Source organism: Penicillium angulare (assembly GCF_028827245.1).
Source record: "Penicillium angulare strain IBT 27051 chromosome Unknown utg000004l_segment0_segment0, whole genome shotgun sequence".
NCBI lineage: Eukaryota > Fungi > Ascomycota > Eurotiomycetes > Eurotiales > Aspergillaceae > Penicillium > Penicillium angulare.
Window position 1 is genome coordinate 639643 of NW_026623163.1, and position 13388 is coordinate 653030.

General features: G+C 46.0%; 7 protein-coding genes across 7 annotated transcripts; 6 read left to right on the forward strand and 1 right to left on the reverse strand.

The window, feature by feature from the left end:
• Nucleotides 1-908: 908 nt before the first annotated feature.
• N7478_004162 (uncharacterized protein) lies at nucleotides 909-2224 on the forward strand (the record flags this gene model as incomplete). Its single annotated transcript, XM_056920376.1, has 7 exons — nucleotides 909-1011; nucleotides 1072-1124; nucleotides 1204-1423; nucleotides 1481-1531; nucleotides 1581-1604; nucleotides 1669-1776; nucleotides 1842-2224. 7 exons carry the CDS (start codon nucleotides 909-911, stop codon nucleotides 2222-2224), a joined length of 942 nt encoding a protein of 313 aa, XP_056778413.1.
• A 649-nt stretch (nucleotides 2225-2873) lies between these two features.
• N7478_004163 (uncharacterized protein) lies at nucleotides 2874-4640 on the forward strand (the record flags this gene model as incomplete). The annotated part of the gene is made up of 2 exons (XM_056920377.1): nucleotides 2874-3090; nucleotides 3145-4640. 2 exons carry the CDS (start codon nucleotides 2874-2876, stop codon nucleotides 4638-4640), a joined length of 1713 nt encoding a protein of 570 aa, XP_056778414.1.
• Nucleotides 4641-4648: 8 nt separating this feature from the next.
• Nucleotides 4649-5101, forward strand: N7478_004164 (uncharacterized protein; the record flags this gene model as incomplete). Its single annotated transcript, XM_056920378.1, has 1 exon — nucleotides 4649-5101. The coding sequence occupies one exon, from the start codon at nucleotides 4649-4651 to the stop codon at nucleotides 5099-5101; it is 453 nt and encodes a 150-aa protein (XP_056778415.1).
• Nucleotides 5102-5192: 91 nt separating this feature from the next.
• N7478_004165 (ABC transporter permease) lies at nucleotides 5193-5909 on the forward strand (the record flags this gene model as incomplete). The annotated part of the gene is made up of 3 exons (XM_056920379.1): nucleotides 5193-5286; nucleotides 5355-5860; nucleotides 5886-5909. The coding sequence occupies 3 exons, from the start codon at nucleotides 5193-5195 to the stop codon at nucleotides 5907-5909; spliced, it is 624 nt and encodes a 207-aa protein (XP_056778416.1).
• Nucleotides 5910-7076: 1167 nt separating this feature from the next.
• Nucleotides 7077-8465, forward strand: N7478_004166 (O-methyltransferase; the record flags this gene model as incomplete). Its single annotated transcript, XM_056920380.1, has 4 exons — nucleotides 7077-7247; nucleotides 7312-7444; nucleotides 7515-7641; nucleotides 7700-8465. 4 exons carry the CDS (start codon nucleotides 7077-7079, stop codon nucleotides 8463-8465), a joined length of 1197 nt encoding a protein of 398 aa, XP_056778417.1.
• Nucleotides 8466-8701: 236 nt separating this feature from the next.
• On the reverse strand, nucleotides 8702-9802 carry N7478_004167 (uncharacterized protein; the record flags this gene model as incomplete). The annotated part of the gene is made up of 2 exons (XM_056920381.1): nucleotides 8702-9320; nucleotides 9372-9802. 2 exons carry the CDS (start codon nucleotides 9800-9802, stop codon nucleotides 8702-8704), a joined length of 1050 nt encoding a protein of 349 aa, XP_056778418.1.
• A 1881-nt stretch (nucleotides 9803-11683) lies between these two features.
• Nucleotides 11684-13158, forward strand: N7478_004168 (uncharacterized protein; the record flags this gene model as incomplete). Its single annotated transcript, XM_056920382.1, has 3 exons — nucleotides 11684-11756; nucleotides 11808-12195; nucleotides 12432-13158. 3 exons carry the CDS (start codon nucleotides 11684-11686, stop codon nucleotides 13156-13158), a joined length of 1188 nt encoding a protein of 395 aa, XP_056778419.1.
• Nucleotides 13159-13388: the final 230 nt, after the last annotated feature.

Genomic DNA, 13388 nt, shown 5'->3' on the forward strand with positions numbered 1-13388 from the left:
TTGCAATCGTATTGGCTTTCATAGTGGATATTGCGCGGTGATTTTCCGCGCCACAAATTAAATAGTGCTTTTGCGGGAAATCTTCGGGACATTGGATATTTCTAGGGTTTTAAAGTTCTGATCGGGCGCAGAAGTGCGAACCTTGGAAGGCTTTCTTGCATCGGGTGTACATTCCAAGTTCTATCCCTTTTAGCCACAACGTACCTATAAAATTCATATTTCAAGACTAGAGTGCATCGCGCAATTGACAATATTACCCTTGCATCATTCGACTGTGTTGTGCCGTTAACGTTATGCCATTAACTGTGGAGCACTAGTTTGAGATAGATTCGGCCGTATGTCTCCCGAATGGTATCATGAAAAGTCCTCGTGAACAACTTTCAGCACTAAAAAAGTCCTATATGGTGAGAAATTAATTACTTAGGTAACGAAAAAGGGCCCCAGATCCACCCATTCTAAATTGGCAGTCCTTGGCTCTCGCACTTTTGTCAAGGTTTGGAATCGATACATCATTCCTTCGAATGTTCTAAACTCTATCGGGATCACCCAACCATACGAGAGTTGTGGGTCTAGCTGAGACCCGATTCAAGTAAAAGAAGGATTGAAACCATGAACCCGATTTTCTGCGACCCTAGTCCACATATTTCATCATGACTACTACCGTGCTGACCGACAGTCGCAAAGTTGATTTCGTCTCACTTCGCCTTGTCAATCACCATCGTTGCGTGTTCGTGATTGTGACGGAGGCAAGTCAATATGGCTCGGCCCGATTTAGGGCAAGTGGTATGGGCACCTTTTTAACCAAATGCTGTCTGTTATCGTTATGGCTTTCTAACGATTCTCAGGTGGCATGGTACATCTGTACAGTGGCAGCATGCATATTCCTCGTTTGTAGGCTTGTGGTCCGCATGCGCCTTTTGAAGCGACTTTATCTCGATGACCTTTTCGTTTCTTTGGCTGCTCTGTGTCTGATCGGAGATTTGGCGATCCAGCATTATATGTTCAACCAGGGTATGTGTTGAAATGGTAAATCAAACTTGAAGAAACATCAATTGACAATCTCGGATATAGGCATGTCTGAAATGGAGAATGCAAGCGTGGATGAGATGATTAATATGGCGAAGGTATGATAGCCCGAGTCGCACCGGTCCAAACTCAATGATTTATTGGGGTAGAATTGGTCCAAGCTAACTTTTTGAGCAGATGATCATCCCAGGGTCCACATTATATGTGACTTCGCTGTGGCTGATCAAGTCTAGCATGGTGATCTTCTATAAGCGGCTTGCAGATCGCACTCGGTATCAGATTGTCTATAACATCGCGCTTGGATTCCTAGCTGCCACATGGCTGGTGCTATTTTTCGATATCGTCTTCAAGTGTTATCCGCCTCGGCGACAGTGGCAAGGAATTACAGATGCTGAATGTGAGAATGCTCATATGTTAACTTCCACGGAGCCAAAGACTAATGCCTCTGTCTTAGTAACATGTCCCGCAGGACCGTCTACGGTCAACTACTGGCTCACGATTCTCTGTAAGATCTTATTACCTGATTCATTTGATCTATCAACTAACCTTTTCAGTCAACATCTTCAGCGATGTTCTCAGTAAGATTCCCATACAAACGGATTTTGATCATATCAATCGCCCTATCTAACCAGATTTGATTAGTTATCTGTCTCCCTATTTTCCAAGTGATGCGACTCAAGATGCCTAAGAAACAAAAGTGGGGCGTCATCTCCGTCTTCCTCTTAGGTGGCCTCGTAGTGATCGCCAGCAGTATGTTTCCCTATTTTACTTCAATGTTATCTCGGCCCATTCCTAACTAATCACGATGTGGCCAGTTATCCGTGCAATCTACTCCTACCGCAACGAACAAATGATCACCTGTACCGTTTCCATGATCGAAACCGCTATCGCCATCATCGCATCTTGTCTCCCCGTCCTTCGCACACTGGTATTCGGCTCACACTCACGCACCGGAACCTATAGTGGCCCCCGCGGCTACGAGCTCTCGCATTCTGGTGGACATACCGGCACAGATACTGGCAAGCACAACGCCTCTGTTTCTGTTTCTGCAACACGGAGTGGTGTCGATCGCAGTGCAGACGATCTTTCGTTTCATGATTCTGAGGATGGGTTGGTGAATGATCCGGCATCGGTTTCGAGGCCTGGAATTGCTGTTACACATGAGTATTTTGTGCATGAGGATACGCGGACATTTTGAAGTTAGATGAGGGTTATCACATTGTTGATTGTATATGAAGCTACTAATATAAGCTTATGTCTACGAAATTAATTATCCTAATACGTATTAAACTTATTTTTATGTGCAGTATGACGATTGTTTCTACCCCTTGCATGCCCATTCCAGTGCTCTGGGTCCTTGAGATAACACGAACATCAAAACTTCGATTGGAACCTTGAAGCTTCTGGGCTTCTGGCCAACAATAACCAGAAAATGGGCGAGATTCAGCTCTAAGAATTTGAAAGCGCCTCCCGGTCGTCTCTAACGCCCGAGCCACGTATAATCCGGGCGGATAATATCTGTATGAGCATCGGCGAAACCCGCAGGGGCTGGATTTCGCATCTTGTTGAACAATGGCTAAAACTGACAGGCAAGAAAAAGTCAACTGACCGTCAAGATGGAATGATTTTAAATCATGTATCTATTTCAATACGAAAGGGCTCTCTAACAGCTATTCTTGGGGGCAGTGGTTCAGGAAAGACTTCTCTGTTCAGCGTGCTTGCCGAAAGGGTCCAACCCAAGAAAATTTCACTGACCGGCCATGTCTCCTCCTTTTCTCTCAGTACCGCCTATTTGGCCCAGCACGAAGTTCTTCCAGGCGCGTTGACTGCCAAGGAGACATTACGATATGCGGCGGATCTACGCCGCCCGCGCGACACGCCTGCAGAATGCGATGCCGTTATCCAACATCTCTTGCACCGGCTCAATCTGGAATCATGTGCAAATACCAGAATGGGAGATGAACGGAAAAAAAGGCTGTAGCGGTGGGGAGCGGCGGAGAACGAGCATCGGGATACAGCTACTCGGCAATACAGACGTTCTATTCTGTGATGAGCCCACAACCGGTAAGCAGCCCCGATCGATGCATTAGCCTACATATAGGACTAACTTGCAAGTAGGCCTGGATGCAGCGACGGCTTGCCAGGTGGTTAGGGTGCTGAAGGGACTTGTTGAAGAAGGCTTGACCGTGGTGATGTCGATTCACGCTCCCCGTTCAGATATGTGGCCGGAGTTCGATGATATAGTCCTGCTTGCTCGCAGCTCTGTCTTATTCAGTGGACAAAGAGATGAGGCACTCCCACATTTTAGTCGCTGTGGATTTGATATGCCTCAATACGTCAAGCCGGCTGAATATTTGATTGACCTTGCGGCGTTGGATACAAGAACAGACGAGCCCCAGCAAGAATCTACCAATCGGTTGAATTATCTTGAGTCTCACTGGAATAATTCTCAGTATACATATCAACGAAGGTCTGAGATGTCAGAGGCTTCTGAAATTCCCATGCTAGGCGCAAACTCGGAATTCCATCGCCCAAAGCGCGCACTGGGCCTTACGAGACAGGTCATGATATTAACTTCACGCAATATGAAGATGTTTTGGCGCGATCACAACGCACTCGCCGGCGCATGGGGAGGCGCCCTAGCCATGGCTGTGATAAACGGGTGGGTTTTCTCGAAAACGGATGGAAGCTTATCAGGAATTCGATCTCGCGAAGGAAGCTTATGGAATGCGACCGAGCTATATGGATATCTCATCCTCGTCAATGACCTCTATCTTATGAACTTGGATATTCAATTATTCGATCACGAGAGCCAGGACGGCATCACGACACCAGTGGGCTTTCTTCTAAGCAGAAGGGCAGCGAAACTAATACTTGAAGACCTGCCGATTCCCCTGATCTTCACAATAATATACTATTTACTTGCGGGCTACCGCGAATGCGCACGTCAGTTCTTCGTCTTCCTGGCCATGATGTTCTTGACCCACTTGAACGCCGTGTCTTTTGCGACGCTTTCGACTGCCATATCACGCCACTTTCTAGTAGCTGGGCTGTTGGGTAACATCTATTTTACCATGCAAATGGTGGCTTCTGGATATTTTGTTCCGTCTAATCAGATGCCACCGTACGTGAGTTGGTTGAGATGGCTTACTCACACTTTCTACACCTTTGGTGCTCTTTGCACAAACGAGTTCATTGGTGAAAAAAGCCCTTTTGGGCCGGGGCAATTCTATGACTGTCCGTATTCCAAAGACCCTACTGATCCATCTTGTAAACAGTATACGGGCTCTTATGCCATGAATAGCTTGGGACTTCCCCACGACTGGATATGGCAGCCCGCTATTATTCTATGTGCCATTGCTTCCCTAATTTACATCAGCGCTGGAGCTTTAATGCACTTGAATCCACCAAAACCTGAAACAATTTCCGGGACCAAGACAAAAAGTGCTCTACGGATTGATTCCCTAGAGATTTCACGCTCCAGTCCCATACCAAGTGAGCAAGCCGTCACTATCACTTTGCAGGATTACGGTTTATCAGGACGGGGAAGCCTCAACGACAGTGAAACAACTTGCTTGGCCCAATATCTGCAGAATTTCATCCTGGGCGATTAGTTGCTGCCATGGGTGCGTCTGGCAGCGGTAAAACGACCCTCTTGTCAGCCTCATCCGGGAGACTCCCGTCTTCCACCAAATCGCGATACCATACCACTGGATCAATTTTATACAATGATATTTGTGTATCGGAAGATGAGATCCGGAAATTTGCGTCGTTTGTACATCAAGAAGATATTCATCTTCTACCATCCCTGGCCGTGAGAGCTACCCTACGATTCATTGCACATATGACTCTACCAAATTCAATATCGGATGGTGAGAAGAACGCGGATCTAAACAATCCTGAAGACGAGCAGCGCTTCCGCCACCTTACAAAGCATGCGAAGGACAGTGTTGAGCCCATCTATGAATTACAAGCCCATTTGATAGTGCTGTCGAACTCCCGGGGGCTTCTAGTCACTCATGGAGTGGTGTCCACTTTCACACGCAGCTCGAATATCGTTTACCAAGTCATTTAGACTTGTCATTCAAAGGTCCACTGCTAATATCTGCAGTCAGCCATTTCTTCTCTTTGCAAGATCACTCCAGCTACCAGGAATGGCAATACTCATGGCTTTGTTTTTCGCTCCTCTGGAAAAAGACTTCCTCGCCATACAATCACGCGTGGAGTTTGTTCCGCAATACGCCTGTCTCAGCTTCATGGGTAAGTTAAATGCATCGCGAAGATTCAAAACCATACCCGTGGATGGCGGTTTACTAAAATATATTTAGGAATGATTCAAAACATGGCCATATACCCCAGCGAGCGAGACGTGTTCTACCGCGACACATCCGAGGGCATGTACGGTGCAGAATGTTTTATCTTGCAACACACCTTGCTTGAACTCCCTCTAGAGTTAAGTTCATGCACAATATTCGCAGTCTTCACGTCACACGTAGCGCAACTCAACCCAACAGCTGCACAGTTTGGAATTCCTCTCCTTGCTTCATTCGCGTGTTTGAACTGTGGAGAATCCATCAGCATCATTTTCAATACCTTATTCATCCACACAGGCGCAGCAATTAGCGCAACGTATGCACTTCTTGGAATATTTACAGTGCTGGGTGGCGTCATTTCCTTGAACGTCCCGCCTGTTCTACGGGCGTTCAACCATATCTCACCACCGCGGTACGCGATCAGGGCAATTCTGGATTACAGCATGCAGAACCTCGAATTTACCTGCGATGATACACAGCGAGGGCCAAATGGGTCATGTCCGATCCAAACAGGCGAGCAGGTGCTAAAAATCTACAATATGACAGATGAACTCCGGCAAGATTTGGTAGGGTTGTACATTTGTATATTAGCGTATCGCTTGGCTGCCTATTGCTCGGTGAAGGCGCGAAGTTCGGGGCCGTGGCTTGCAAGGGGTTTTCTATCTAGGATCCGACGTTCATAATACCGTGACCTTGCTTGATACTTTTCAGTTGGTGGACAGCTGGAAAGCAAGATATACTAGTAACTCACTGTATATTGTGCCAATGGAGCTATATTATAACTTTTTTTTTGTTTTCTCTTTTTTAGCTAGATGTGTTGATGGTCTTCGGTCATCGGAGGTGGTCAGGCAGAGCCGCCCAGGTGAAGAAAAAAAAGGAAGAAGGCAATAGAAAACCAATTTGAATCTGCAATGGTGGACACATAATGGAAACGCACCCGGGAAATATTGAACAAAGTATGCGAAAATAGAATGCCAACAAATACAATGTGGTCAATTCAAATCAGATGTTTCGTAATAACCTTCGAATTTTCTGCTCACTACTAGGGTCTTAGCATCATGAATGTTGATCCTTTCTATTTATCCCGAGCTCTCTTTAGTCAGAGCTCTAGAGGCTGTTCACCATATAAGACTCAACAAAAATCTAGTCACCTAATTGGGTCAACGCTTTTAACAACTGGATTGGCTTAAGGGCGATGAGATCAGAGTACGGAGAAGGAGCGCGGAGCGCGGAGCACGGAGTACGGGGTATAGTGAACGAGGCTGGAAAGGTCTTTGGTGGGTCATGGATATCGGATTTGACACGTCAGAGTTGGCCCCCAACCTAGAAGTGGGGCCACGAGGCTTAGCAGACTCACGCGAGGCTGGTAAGACCACACCTTCTATCTCAAAGGACAAAGGTATCGCTTAAGGCAGTAACAGCAATACGGCATGCCCCCAAAGCTTTACCCAGGATAGGTCTGAAACCATTGTCCCAGAGGTATTTGAAATACTGAACTAAGTCATATGAGGGAAGATCCGCAACGCCGACCTGCAAGCGAAAAACTATCATCTCATCCTGATGAGTTTCATTGGTTCAACCGTCTCATTAGCGTAACCGTGCGGGGTACATTGATATGGCCCCATCCAGCCTCAGCGAGCAACCGAGCGATGTATAAGATGGTACATAAATTCACCTCCCCATGATGCTAGAACGACAATTTTCTTTTTCAACCGTTTTCGTTAAATCATAATCAAAATGGCCGATACCTTCTCTCAAGCATTGTCCGCAGTGACAGATGCTTTATCAAATCCTCCATCTCCCGAGAACATCAAAATGGAGACGGCAATGCAGCTGTTGGGGGCCATGGATAAACTCCGTGCTATGCTTGAGCCCCCCAACCTCGCTGTCGTCAAGCTTTGCACTGCTGTAAGAAAATACAAAACTGGTCGTGGAATCCAAGTAGATCCTGATGGTCTAACTTTACTCTCAGCCATACGCACTCAGCTGCACACGAGTCGCTCAGGGAATGGGTATTTTCAATGCGTTCCTTGGCGCGGATGGCAGCAAGGATATGACGTTAGAGGAGCTTGACGGAAAAACCAAAGGCGATAAGGAGCTCTTATGTATGTGGAAATTCCGACCTTGCCTTCCCTTGATCAATAATGTTTTTCTGCTAACAGCGAATACGTAAAGTCCGTGTGATGCGCCACCTTTCTGCGTTGGATATGTTCACCAAAGTGAAGGGCGATAAATACCGGCCTTCAGCATTCGCATTACAACTAGCAGATGGTTCGCCTGTCGGTGACTGCGTCAAACATTTGTACGAGACTGTTGAGGAAGTCCTGGGCATTTTCCGTTGGCTAACATATATATTCTAGCTATCTTAATATGAGAGCTACCAGTTTCTTGAACGAATACTTCGAAGAGAGAGGGTACGCCAATCCCAGTGATGCTTATGACGCTCCATTTCAATATGCACATGGAACAAAGGAGCACTTCTTCCAGTGGTTAGGTCATAACCCAGCAGACCAAGAGGCTTTTAACTCGGTGATGACAATGAATCGCCAAATGGGCGAGACCCAGTGGTTTGACATCTTTCCAGTTGAAGAAAGGCTTCAGGTATCCGCTGACAGGGCTCTCATTGTTGACATTGGAGGTGGAATTGGTCATGATATGGTACAACTTAAAGAAAAGTTTCCCTTTCTTTCTGGGAAGTATGTGGTCCAGGACCTTCCAGGCGTGATTGATGATATAAAAACTCCACTACCTGAAGGGATCAATGCTATGACACACAATATGTTTGAACCGCAGCCAGTCAAGGGTGCTAAAGCTTATTACATGCGGACCGTCTTGCATGACTGGCCTGATAAGCAAGCAATCGAAGCTTTGGCAAGGATCCGGGAAGCGATGGTTGAGGATTCCATTTTACTCATTAATGAGTTCAATATGTCTGAATCAGATGTTTCGAGGATTTCCACGGCCATTGACCAGGACATGATGGAAGCGTTTTCTTCGCTGGACAGAACGGAGAAGCAGTGGATCTCCCTCCTTGAAAGAGGTGGATTTGAAGTTGTCAAAATCTGGAGGTCTGAGAATAATCCAGGTGTTGCAAAGGCCCTATACGAGGCTGTACCAAATATATAGTTATACTGGGAGTCTCGGTCAAAAAAAATGGATGTGCTGGATAGCTTTAGGTCGTGAAGAAATTTGGAACATATGGCCCCAAATTCGAATTTACACATGTTTTAAGAGCATGTCCTTGGTTATTGCAAGAGTGTTTGATGTGATTTATAGTATACTAGTAGTAGATACTACCTAATTAGGAGGGGCTAATAGCGCGTATTCGAATTGAGCTCCATGATCCAGTGAGGAAATATGCATCAGGTCTCAGGTCTACGGATTTGCTCATCCGTAGCAGCATGAGCTGGATTAGCCGATAATTTCCCAATCTCCATTCCTCCAAGCTCATGATAAACTGGGTGAACCTCATGGCCATCTATCTCCAGCCCCTGTTCATTGACACTGTTCTCGTTTTGCACACCATCGCCGCTACTTCCCCCATTATAACTTTCACTATTGCCTTGGAAAATTGTATCAGGAGACCAAAAGCTGCCCTGCGGTGGGGAGGGGTCGTTCGACGAGGATGATGGTTCAGGAGGAAAAGGGTTCTGTACAGGACCAGAGAGAACTGATGTATCTGGTTCAGGTGGTGTCGCCTTGTATGTATTCTTTTGGCGCTGGCGACGGATGAAGAAGAATAGCACCACTGCCAAAACAACGACCCCAACTAGAGCTGCGATTGCGATACCAGCTACTGCGCCACGACTGAGTGGTGAACTAGCACTTCCAGAGCTAGCAGATGATGAACATGAAGACTGAGAGCAGCTCGATGAGTCTGATGTTTTGGAGGAGACTGTGACAATATTTTGCTCTGCATTTTCGGTCCATGCACATGCCGACACATTGAATATACCACGCTCATAGTCAGCTGATAAATAGCTAATAAAATGTAAGTGTTTAGATGTATTAAAGTGGTCTTTTGTAACTCACGCCTCTTGTAGAAATGTTCGGCCCAGTGTGTATTGCGTAGAATTGGCAGCACGCTTAATTGGGAAATAATAGCTAGTATTATCGACCAAAGGGGATTTGGCTGTCAACGCGAATGCCTCATACGGAAGCGTAATCGTGACAGTATCTCCACCAGAGCTCACATCAGATAAGCGAAAGGTAACTTCGGCGTTGGAGTTGAGTAAGTCAGTGTGGTGGGTATCATTGACTAGATACAAATCACTATCGTTGTCAAGCTCAAGATCAAATGCTTCTTCGAACGCATCGCAAACACTCTCTGGAAGCCAGAGGTGTGGATCAGTTGAATCAATGAAGATTGAGATTGGTTCTGAGAGTAAAGTGGTAGATGTCGATCCGCTGTAACTTATAGACTGAATATAAACGACAAGGTCGCGAGTTATGTCATCTGCCATGGTAAAAGATACCGAGTTCGATGTGAACCGCGATGTATCATATCCGGAGAAGATTAATTGACCGTAGACTTCTTTCAGGCCTTATGAAACAAATAGGAAATTAGGGAGTGTTCTATCTCTCAACTGAAAAGTAATGTTGGAAGGAAAAGGTGCTTACGGTACTTTGCCCCAGCTGTATAACTCCAGGTAAGACTTGGAATTTGGCCCTGATCTTTCAATGTGGTGAAAAATGAAGGGGAAGAGAAATTTCCCAATGATGAGAGGTTCAAGGGTTGAGGGTTAAGACCGAATATTCCACTGCGTGTTTTCGAATTAGCACACACTTGCGATGATGTTGGCAGGGAATGTACAGGTAAAAAGGCTCGGGGGTTTCAATTCCAGCGACTGTCTGATTTGAGAGTCTTGGTCCATTGAGACCAGCGCCCATCGTATCAAGAGCAAATTCTGCCTTTTGGGAGTATCCAAGGTTGGCTTCAAGCCCAACCCCATCGCCGTTTATTTCATAAAGGCCTAACTCGTTCCAACTTGAAGACTGATTTGCAGTAAACAGTGTGCCTCTGGACACTGCGCAATTCGAAGGGACTGTATCAAAAACAGATGACGAGCAACCATAATCAGACAAGACAACCATTGACTCTGGCGCGGCTGTAGAGACAAGTACTCGAACAGATTGTGCTGGATTTCCAATGGAAAGATAAAAGCTACTCCATGGCCCATCGTTACCCTCACTAAATACTAGATTAGTAGGTGCTACCCACTCGAATTCAATGCTCAGGGTTTAGTATTACAAATATTCACTGGGGGAAATAACGAGCGCTGATGGAGAACGTGCAATTAAAGATGCTGAAAATTGCAGCACCCAGAAGAGCGCAAAGGTCCAAACGGCCCAAAGCATCTCGAAAACAGAGTATGTCTGAATGAGTTAAAGCCATCGTTGAAAAAGGTAGGCGACCGAATGGATGAAATCAAGAACCGGCTCTATGTAGGTGGCTAGTGTCCAGGGGAGATTTTGCCACAGTCCGATACGAGAGCTAAACGAAGACCATGACGCGAGATTAGCCACACCGTTCTGACAATTTCAACATGTCTGGTCAATAAAATCAAGTACCGAGTACATAATAGGCTGAGATCGCCGTTATTATGCGGAGCTAAAATGCTCCGGGGTTACTAAAATGCAGACACATTTGAGCTCGGGTCAGCAGCACTGACAGCAGTGAGGTATTTCATAGACAAAATATTCTATTTATATATCCAGACTGGCTACTGATTCTACAACTTCTATATACGTTCTTTCCTTTTTTTATAATCATTTTATCATAATATTGTAAGATAAAATCTACTTATAGATCTGATGGACTATAAAAGTGTCCGCGTTTTAGTAACCCCCAGCTCTAACACGCTAGGGCCTCCCGCACGGAGCAACGTTAACAAAAACCGGCTTGAGTTTGGTTGCGCGGAGAAAACCTGCTCCATGTGCTAATCAGGAACCGAGCTCGGGGATGATGCAGAGCTGAACGGCAATTAGCTCTAAAATTTGAAGATCATTTACCTTTTTGGGATCCAGGGACAACTATCTTTGCCCTTCGTAGTAAAGGCTCTCCCACCCTTCGCACCATGACATCTTCCAAGGTTGCCATGTCATCGCCATGCAATACCTCATTTGATCCAACCAAGATTTTTCACGAATTGTCCATGCTGATATGTTCTCATTGAAGATCTTCTGTTTTGTTTTGGTGATGGTTCTTAAAATAGTATTATCTGCCCGGTCCAATACATTGATTTTAATATATGAGCCCCAGTATTCCCAACTAAATTTATTGAAATTCGCATATTTTCGCTCAATCCTCACCATTCTGTGGTTAATTGAAGGGTATTATAGTCATGTTGCTCTCTTCCTACCTAGCGGTTACCCTTGGGTTGTTAGTTGCTGAATCGAGTGCCAAAAGCATATCCTGTATGTCAACCGACCGCCAGAGATCCAAGTACGAAGGCTAATGAAGTAAAGCTATTCGCACACCACATTCTCCGCTATACACAACATCAGTTCACGGCTCCTCAACCATAATTGCCTCCGAAGAATTGGTCCCCTCGTCCTCTCTTATCACCCTATATAGTGATACTACCGTTGCCAGCACGACCACTGGAACCCTACGGGAAACCATTCCTGGCTCTACATATACAGTCATCGCATGGTATAATATCAGCAGTACTGTTGTTGCCAGTACTAGAACAGCCACTCTCCCACCTCTGAGGGAGACTTCTTTCTTTACATCGACGGTCACCTCGGTCATACCAATTTCCACCACTGTCACTACGGATGTGCCGAGTGTCACGTACGTGCCATCGACAACTATCACACCTCCTCCAAATCCATGCCCAACAACATGTACCATGTGAGTCACGAGTTCCGTCACAAGAAAACAACAGCAAACAACTTGAACAACTCTGCTAACTCATTTGACAAGCTCCGCTGGAACCGTGAATCTATTTTACTGGCCATCAAACGGAACGTACACATACCCGTCCACTTATTTTGATGAACACCTTGACTATGTATTGTGAGTGACACCCATCTTGCAGGCCCCTTCCGCCTATTTTCAAATTTGCTAATACGTGTCGCAACAAACAGTACCTCTCCATCCGTGTATATGGTCATCGACACAATTTATGGCTACAATACCGCCGGTCGCGTTGGGCCCTCGGGCACTAGTGTGGTCTTTCCTCTCGACTTAGACCAGGTTTCGACCATCGTTCCAACCGTGTCGGCCACTCGTCAGCTCACACTCAACGACCTGGGTACGGACTGCCCTCAGTCTGAAGACGCGTCAGTAATTGCGACCGCTGCCCCCGACGGACGGTGTGACCCGGTGCTTGCAGCCCCAGAGCCAGTCAAGTCTTGGGCTTCTCCATGCAATGCTTGCGGAAATTTTGGTCTCTTCGATCCACCATATGCCGTGCCAACAGTTACTGGAGGTCTAGTACCAACAGCAACGACAAGCACAACGCAATCAGAGGCGCAGAGTACTTCCACTCTGATAACGACCACTGAAGATTCTACCTCGTTCGATGAAGAAACTACAGTTGTAGCCGAGTCTACCACAGTTACATCGTCAGATGTAACGCCGACTGAGAGTTATATTTCGTCTTCCACGCCCATCTCGTCAGTTATATCAGCGACTCAAAGCGATATCTCGTCTCCTAGTACTAGTACTGCTCTGGTCTCCGGCTCCACACCTAGTCCTTCTTGGAGTCCCTCTTCGAGTACTACTCCCATAATGACCGCGCCAGCGACCAAAGAAACAGGCAGCCTTTTCTTGGTTGCCTTCGGTTTGTTGGTATCGGTTTGCCTGGTTTAATACAAAAATTTTATCAGCCTAATGCAAAGCACGTCTAATATTTCCATGGCAAATAACAACAACTTGAATAATGTCATCGGCTTTCAATTTCTCCAAAAGGGTTGCTTTTGTAGATCTTTCTAGTTTCGAGTTTGAATTAGTGCATTGAAAAGAGGCCTTGCTAGTCAAAGCTAAACGATAAAGGCTAACAAGAAAGCTAATCCGCCGACTGGAAGATTCTCTACTCTGCT